Source organism: Excalfactoria chinensis, chromosome 1 (genome assembly GCF_039878825.1).
Source record: "Excalfactoria chinensis isolate bCotChi1 chromosome 1, bCotChi1.hap2, whole genome shotgun sequence".
Taxonomy (NCBI): Eukaryota; Metazoa; Chordata; class Aves; order Galliformes; family Phasianidae; genus Excalfactoria; species Excalfactoria chinensis.
This window is the reverse complement of record NC_092825.1, coordinates 181,845,659-181,852,963: the sequence shown is the minus strand read 5'-3', so window position 1 is coordinate 181,852,963 and position 7,305 is coordinate 181,845,659. Positions and strand designations below refer to the sequence as shown.

Sequence of the window (7,305 nt, the reverse complement as noted above, 5' to 3'; positions counted from 1 at the left end):
CGGAGCTCAGCTCAGTTTGTGCCCGCAGTGCCATCCAACCGCCGGCTGCTGCCCCTCCTGCTCTGCTGCGCCTTCGCCTCTTGCACCGCAGGTAAAGGGAGGGCATTTATTTTGGGGGGGGGCGGTTTGTGGGGTCTGGGATGGGGAGGGGCTGGTTCACCACCCCATGCCCTTCACCCCACCCCGTCCCGCAGCCGCCATGGTCCCGCAGCCCCCCCGCATCACCCGGCTGACGACCCCGGCGCAGCCCCCCCAGATGGGTGAGTGACAGCGAGGGGCTGCTCCGAGCCTCCCCCCCCCCCCCTCCACCCCTAATTCCAGGTAGAGGGTTGGGGGGGGAAGAAGAAGGGGTCGTCAGCTGCACCGCGCTACGGCTGAGAGCTGGGAGGGGAGCGGGTGGGATCCCTGCGGGCTGCGATGGGTGAAGCGGGGGGGTTTTGCTGCTGCACCCCCCTTCCCACCCCCACCCCAAGGTATGAGCCCATCGCCTCTTCCACCCCCACCTCCAACCAGGCAGCAACGTGAGCGTCTCCTGCGAGGCTGAGAGCGCTCACCCGGAGCTGACGCTGCTCTACTGGTTGGGAAACGGCTCCTTCGTGGAGCAGCTGCAGCACAACGTGCACGAAGGGGCGCTGCGGTGAGCCCCATCCCACCCCCCCATCACCACCCTAATGGGGATGGAGGGTACACCAGGGCTGATGGACCCGTTTGTCCCGCAGTGAGGAAACGCGGGGTTCGCTGCTGACCCTCCGCCGGGATTTGCATTTCACCTCATTCAGCTTCCAGGACCTGAACACCAACTTCACCTGCGTGCTGCTCAGCCCCGATGGTTCCGATATCAGGGAGCTGAAATGGGCCCCATCGGATCCGCCACCCCCTCAGCAATGAGGGTGGGGGAATGAGCTGAGACCGAGTGTGAGCCCTACAGCGTGGGATGAGGGCTGCCCCATAGGATGCTGCTTGAGGGGCCGAGGGGCTGCATGAAAAGCAGCTGCTTGTTTGAGCTGCGTGCGCCGGGCTGGGAGATGCAGTAAATAAAAGCAACGAAAGCGGCGCTTTTATTATTGTGGAAGAGCTGTGGATGGATCTGAGCTGTTGTTCCACGACCCACAGCGGCACCCAAAGCATCAGCAGTTGGAAAGCAGCGTCTGCAGGCTCCATGAGATGCATTGCAGGCACTTGGCTGCCCTCCTGTCCACGCGGAGGGGCGGCAATGGGATGGTGTGCAGCTCAGGGCTCTGCTATGGCTGCCAGGGCTGTGACTGCCACAAGGAGCAGCCAGAGGTGCTGGGGTTCCATGGGGATGCTCCCGCCTGGTGGGGGGACAGAGATGGGCATTAATGGCTGCGGGGGCTGCACGCGGTGCCCAGCCTGGGCCAGGGGCTGCGGGGCCGGGGGCTCCTCTTACCGGCAGTGAAATCACACGGCCGCTCCTTGCACCTTTTCTCTGCAAAGAAACAGAGAGTGATGCAGGGCTGCAGCACAGACAGGGCCCCCCTGCACTGCAACCCCGCAGGGCGCAGAGCAGTCGGGCTGTAGCCACAAGTGGGGCCTGGCCTCCAGTTCCCCATAGGCTCCTGTTGGCCGAGCTCCCCACCTCCCCATGGCCAAAACCTGCACACCCTCCCCACGCTCACGGCCTTCGGTGTCACTGATCCACCCGAGCTGCCCATTGTGGAGCACTGCAGCCCTTACCCTTCACGAACTCGCAGTTGTAGGTGCTGTTCATCCCCTGGGAGCGGAGCTCAATGAAGATCCCATACTTGGTGTATCTGAAACTGATGACCCTGAACTGCTCGAAGGGTGGGATGAGAACTTCATCCTCATCGGGGAATCTGGAGAATTCCTTGATGGGGACACCATAGCAGGTCTCCAGTGAGAAGAAGGTATCCAGGCCAAAATGTTGAGCGACATCCATCTGGAGGAAGGAGGAGGTGAACTGACCGAAGCGGACCACCTTGCCTTGCTGTGCCGTGAATCGGGTGCCCCTGACGCCGCGGTAGACGTGGTGGCATCGCTGGGGCTGGGATTCCCGCAGGGTCTGCAGGGCTCTGCTCAGCAGGAAGTGCAGCGTCTTGTAGGGGAAGGAACGCAGGTAGTGCTGCCGGGAGGTGCCGTCCCTTCGAGTGGCGGCGTTGAACTGGTGGTACAGTTTCCCCTCCATTGTGTACGCCAGCATGGCCGTGGCCTGATCCCGTCTCAGTGCCGGTGGGCGGTCGGCACGACCCCATCGATTACTCCACCTCATGGCAGCAATTCTCCATCCCTCAGCATAGACCACATTGGTGAACTCGGTGCGGTTCAGCTCCTCCAGCTCATCCTCCATCATGCGGCTGCAGCCCCGGTACTGGTCATCAAAGGTGCTGTTGGCCATGTCCATCGCCACCTCCTTGAGTGCACCCAGGTCTCTCTTGCTGTTGGTGGCCAACGCACTGGCCAAGGAGCTGAGCAGCAGCACCCAGCCCACGTGCTGGTGCCCCATGTGCAGAAGGACCCAGGTGCCCATCTGTACACGCAGTGATTCCCCCAGCACAGCTCCACCAGCCCCGGAGCTGCAGCCCCAGCTCCACACAACATGCGCCCCGTGACACACGACCTTGGCTCTTCTGCCTTTGTATTGTAACCCTGGTCGGCTCCCTGGGGATATTTGCGATTATTTCTAGGAGCTCTGAGAATTGTTGCTTGTGACTTGGCGCACATGGTCAGGAAATGCACTTTAATCAATCATCCCCGCATTAGTTTACATGTACCGCCAACCAGAACGCCATGCTGGGCCTTGAGATGCAAGTCCAGTGGTGACATGGGTCCCTAGAAAGGTCTGAATCTTGCAATGACGCTCATTTCCTAAACAATCTCATCGATACCTGGACCAAAGGACGTGGCAGTGAGTGGGGCCATCACACCCCTCACCACGCAGCAGCCTCCAGGAGATCCAGAGAACACCAGCTGATACAGAACAGACCAAGAGCGATGGGTACTGGGATGTTCAGACACTGGGACACACGTTTAGCAAAGGCCTCCGGGTTAATCGACACCCAGGGGCTGCAGTCGAGCTGTCCCTGCCCAACCAAAGCCCTCAGGCACTGGAGAAGAAGGAGATCAAGTCACTGTATCAGCGCCCGGCGTCTGGCTGCAGGCACAGTGGTTCGTCCTCATGCTCATCCAGCCTTTCTCTCGTGCTGTCATCTGGTATGGGATAAACCTTTGGTCAGGTGAGCTCAGCTGTCCCAGTTGCTTCTGCACGTCAACCACCTCCTTCATGCTTTCCCTCTCCCTTTCCCGTAAGCGAAAGTGAAAGGCACAGGGATTGTTCCCATGTTGGCAGGGACAGCACAGAAAGCAGCTGGGGATCACTGATAGCTGCTCCAAGGGACCAAAGGAAGGAAGGAAAGGAAAGGCTCCAGCTAAGTCCTGACTGCTCTAACCCCTGTGGGAGTGCTGGTCATGGAGGGCAGCCCAGGACCTCAGTGTTGGGGTCATGAAGCTCTGGGGATCACAGCCACGGGGTTGTGGTAAAGAAGTTCTTCCTAATATCCAACCTGAACTTGCCCTGGCGCAACTTGAGGCCATTTCCCCTCGTCCTGTCACTTGTCACTAGTGAGAAGAGACCTGCCCCACTCTCACTGTAAGAACCTTTCAGGTACTGGAAGACGGCAATAAGGTCTCCCCTCAGCCTCCTCTTCCTCAGACTAAACAGCCCCAGCTTCCTTAGTCTCTCCTCGTAGGGCTGATTCTCCAAGCCCTTCACGAGCCTCGTTGCCCTTCTCTGGACCTGCTCCAGTGCCTCCATATCTTTCTTGTGCTGTGGTGCCCAAAACTGGACACAGTACCAAGCAGAGAACCATGCCAAGAGGAGAAGGGACAAAGCTGGCTGCAGCTGCAGGGCTGGTGGAGCTGTGATGGGGAACGACTGTGTGTGCAGTGTGCATCACACTGAGGGCATCACCTGAACGCCTCCTAAGCACTGGGGTGGGAGCACTCAGGGCTTGGCTGGGGCCTTTCCTTCCTTCCTTTGGTTCCTTGGAGCAGCTATCACTGACCCCCAGCTGCTTTCTGTGCTGTCCCTGCCAACATGGGAACAATCCCTGTGCCTTTCACTTTCGCTTACGGGAAAGGGAGAGGGAAAGCATGAAGGAGGTGGTTGACGTGCAAAAGCAACTAGAACAGCTGAGCTCACCTGACCAAAGGTTTATCCCATACCAGATGACAGCACGAGAGAAAGGCTGGATGAGCATGAGGACGAACCACTGTGCCTGCAGCCAGACGCCGGGCGCTGATACAGTGACTTGATCTCCTTCTTCTCCAGTGCCTGAGGGTTTTGGTTGGGCAGGGACAGCTCGACTGCAGCCCCTGGGTGCTGATTAACCTGGAGGCCTTTGCTAAACGTGTGTCCCAGTGTCTGAACATCCCAGTACCCATCGCTCTTGGTCTGTTCTGTATCAGCTGGTGTTCTCTGGATCTCCCGGAGGCTGCTGCGTGGTGAGGGGTGTGATGGTCCCACTCACTGCCACGTCCTTTGGTCCAGGTATCAATGAGATTGTTTAGGAAATGAGCGTCATTGCAAGATTCAGACCTTTCTAGGGACCCATGTCACCACTGGACTTGCATCTCAAGGCCCAGCATGGCGTTCTGGTTGGCGGTACGTGTAAACTAATGGGGGGATGATTGATTAAAGTGCATTTCCTGACCATGTCCACGCAGCCATTTCCAACAAGTCGGCAGCAACAGGTATTCTGAGAGCTCGTAAATGTAATTATAAATAACCCTTGGGAGCTGGCCAGGGTTACTATAAAAAGGCAGAACAGCCGCGTTCGTGTGTCACGGGTCTCATGTTGTGTGGAGCTGGGGCTGCAGCTCCAGGGCTGGTGGAGCTGTGCTGGGGGAATCACTGCGTGTACAGATGGGCACCTGGGTCCTTCTGCACATGGGGCACCAGCACGTGGGCTGGGTGCTGCTGCTCAGCTCCTTGGCCAGTGCATTGGCCACCAACAGCAAGAGAGACCTGGGTGCACTCAAGGAGGTGGCGATGGACATGGCCAACAGCACCTTTGATGACCAGTACCGGGGCTGCAGCCGCATGATGGAGGATGAGCTGGAGGAGCTGAACCGCACCGAGTTCACCAATGTGGTCTATGCTGAGGGATGGAGAATTGCTGCCATGGAGTGGAGAAATCGATGGGGTCGTGCCGACCGCCCACCAGCACTGAGACGGGATCAGGCCACGGCCATGCTGGCGTACACAATGGAGGGGAAACTGTACCACCAGTTCAACGCCGCCACGCGAAGGGACGGCACCTCCCGGCAGCACTACCTGCGTTCCTTCCCCTACAAGACGCTGCACTTCCTGCTGAGCAGAGCCCTGCAGACCCTGCGGGAATCCCAGCCCCAGCGATGCCACCACGTCTACCGCGGCGTCAGGGGCACCCGATTCACGGCACAGCAAGGCAAGGTGGTCCGCTTCGGTCAGTTCACCTCCTCCTCCCTCCAGAAGAATGTCTCTGAGTCTTTTGGCCTGGATACTTTCTTCTCACTGGAGACCTGCTATGGTGTCCCCATCAAGGAATTCTCCACTTTTCCTGGTGAGGATGAAGTCCTCATCCCACCCTTTGAGCAGTTTAGCGTCACCAACTTCACCTACACCAAGTACGGAACCTTCATCCAGCTCCGCTCCCAGGGGGTGAACAGCACCTACAACTGCGAGTTCGTGAAGGGTAAGGGCTGCAGTGCTCCATAATGGGCAGCTCGGGTGGATCGGTGACACCGAAGGCCGTGAGCGTGGGGAGGGTGTGCAGGCCATGGCCATGGGGAGGTGGGGAGCTCGGCCAATGGGGAGCCTATGGGGAACTGGATGCCAGGCCCCGCTCATGGCTGCAACCCGACTGCTCTGCACCCGGCAGGGTTGCAGTGCATGGGGGCCCTGTCTGTGCTGCAGCCCTGCATCACTCGCTGTTTCTTTGCAGAGAAAAGGTGCAAGGAGCGGCCGTGTGATTTCATTGCCGGTAAGAGGAGCCCCCGGCCCCGCAGCCCCTGGCCCAGGCTGGGCACCGCTTGCAGCCCCCGCAGCCATTAATGCCCATCTCTGTTCCCCCACCAGGCGGGAGCATCCCCATGGAACCCCAGCACCTCTGGCTGCTCCTTGTGGCAGTCACAGCCCTGGCAGCCATAGCAGAGCCCTGAGCTGCTCACACCATGCTGCTGCCATCTCTTGGAGCAGGACAGCTCTCCATGACATTCCCATCAGTCCTGGTGGCCCCAGGTACTGCTTGAGCTTTTCACCGGAGCCTGTGCCACTATTGTTACACCTGCTGGACATCTTTGCTTGAGGGTCCTGCCATGCTCACCTCCACAGTGAGGTCAGCTCCAGGCCCCAAGCTGAACTGCATGACCACACTCTCCTTGCCCCCTCCCTGGAGTAGATCCCATTGGACATGGATAGCAGGGCGCAGAGCAGCTCTCTACCCAACCCCCTACCGCGATCCCATTCATCCCGTTCCCCTGCACACCCCCATGGCTTTGCAGAGCATTAAGTTCCTCCAGCTCCCCATGCTCCCAAATATCCACACGTTCCCCAACAGCAGAGATGTTCTCTCCATGAGAGCCCTGCTGGCAGCCTGCACCCTCCTCCAGCTCAAAGCTGCAAGTGCTTTTCTCTCCACTGGGAGTGCAGATGAGTGAATATTCATCCTTTGGTTTTTTATGCTAAAATTGTTGACCTCAAAGGTCTCGAACGGTGGGGTGAGGACTTCCTTGTCCTCATCGGGCTGGAAGAAGTCTTTGATGGAATCAACACAGCAGGGCTTCATTGAGAAGTTGATGTCCTGGTCAAAAGACTCATTGGCCTTCTTCTGGAGGCTGGAGGAGGTGAACTGGCCAACATGGACCATCTTGCCTTGCTGCGCTGGGAAGAGGGTGTTGATAGAACAGTAGATGTGGTATCATCGTTGGGGCTGGGATTCCCACAAGGTCTGGCTCAGGAGGATCATAGAATCATAGAATCACAAGGTTGGAAAGGACCTACAAGACCATCCAGTCCAACCATCCTTATAACCAAGCTGAGGAAGTGTGGGATTGATGAGTGGACAGTGAGGCGGGTTGATGACAGGTCGGCCATGAACCAGCAGTGTGCCCTCATGGCCAAAAAGGCCAATGGCATACTGGGGTGCATTAAAAAGAGCGTGGCCAGCAGGTCGAGGGAGGTGATCCTCCCCCTCTACTCTGCCCTGGTAAGGCCTCATTTGGAATACTGTGTCCAGTTCTGGGCTCCCCAGTACAAAAAAGATGTCTGACAATAAAGAAAAAACCAAG

General features: G+C 58.3%; 3 protein-coding genes across 3 annotated transcripts; 2 read left to right on the top strand and 1 right to left on the bottom strand.

Annotated features, from left to right (window-relative positions):
- The first annotated feature begins 10 nt into the window (after positions 1-10).
- Positions 11-983, top strand: IL18BP (interleukin 18 binding protein). Its single transcript, XM_072339889.1, has 4 exons — positions 11-91; positions 195-260; positions 514-637; positions 720-983. The coding sequence occupies exons 2-4, from the start codon at positions 200-202 to the stop codon at positions 886-888; spliced, it is 354 nt and encodes a 117-aa protein (XP_072195990.1). The 5' UTR covers positions 11-91; positions 195-199; the 3' UTR covers positions 889-983.
- A 247-nt stretch (positions 984-1,230) lies between these two features.
- LOC140261842 (erythroblast NAD(P)(+)--arginine ADP-ribosyltransferase-like) lies at positions 1,231-2,482 on the bottom strand. Its single transcript, XM_072355713.1, has 3 exons — positions 1,696-2,482; positions 1,409-1,447; positions 1,231-1,313 (listed from the first exon to the last, which is right to left on the bottom strand). Exons 1-3 carry the CDS (start codon positions 2,480-2,482, stop codon positions 1,231-1,233), a joined length of 909 nt encoding a protein of 302 aa, XP_072211814.1.
- A 2,442-nt stretch (positions 2,483-4,924) lies between these two features.
- LOC140261333 (erythroblast NAD(P)(+)--arginine ADP-ribosyltransferase-like) lies at positions 4,925-6,177 on the top strand. Its single transcript, XM_072354639.1, has 3 exons — positions 4,925-5,711; positions 5,961-5,999; positions 6,095-6,177. The coding sequence occupies exons 1-3, from the start codon at positions 4,925-4,927 to the stop codon at positions 6,175-6,177; spliced, it is 909 nt and encodes a 302-aa protein (XP_072210740.1).
- The last annotated feature ends 1,128 nt before the right edge of the window (positions 6,178-7,305 follow it).

Excerpts from the sequence above, each read along its gene's own strand:
- LOC140261333 (XM_072354639.1), top strand. The coding sequence starts at position 4,925 with ATGGGGCACCAGCACGTGGGCTGGGTGCTGCTGCTCAGCTCCTTGGCC. Across the intron at positions 5,712-5,960 it reads CAACTGCGAGTTCGTGAAGG|AGAAAAGGTGCAAGGAGCGG; the intron begins GTAAGGGCTGCA and ends GTTTCTTTGCAG. Across the intron at positions 6,000-6,094 it reads GCCGTGTGATTTCATTGCCG|GCGGGAGCATCCCCATGGAA; the intron begins GTAAGAGGAGCC and ends TTCCCCCACCAG.
- IL18BP (XM_072339889.1), top strand. The coding sequence starts at position 200 with ATGGTCCCGCAGCCCCCCCGCATCACCCGGCTGACGACCCCGGCGCAG. Across the intron at positions 261-513 it reads GGCGCAGCCCCCCCAGATGG|GCAGCAACGTGAGCGTCTCC; the intron begins GTGAGTGACAGC and ends ACCTCCAACCAG. Across the intron at positions 638-719 it reads GTGCACGAAGGGGCGCTGCG|TGAGGAAACGCGGGGTTCGC; the intron begins GTGAGCCCCATC and ends TTTGTCCCGCAG.
- LOC140261842 (XM_072355713.1), bottom strand. The coding sequence starts at position 2,482 with ATGGGGCACCAGCACGTGGGCTGGGTGCTGCTGCTCAGCTCCTTGGCC. Across the intron at positions 1,448-1,695 it reads CAACTGCGAGTTCGTGAAGG|AGAAAAGGTGCAAGGAGCGG; the intron begins GTAAGGGCTGCA and ends GTTTCTTTGCAG. Across the intron at positions 1,314-1,408 it reads GCCGTGTGATTTCACTGCCG|GCGGGAGCATCCCCATGGAA; the intron begins GTAAGAGGAGCC and ends TCCCCCCACCAG.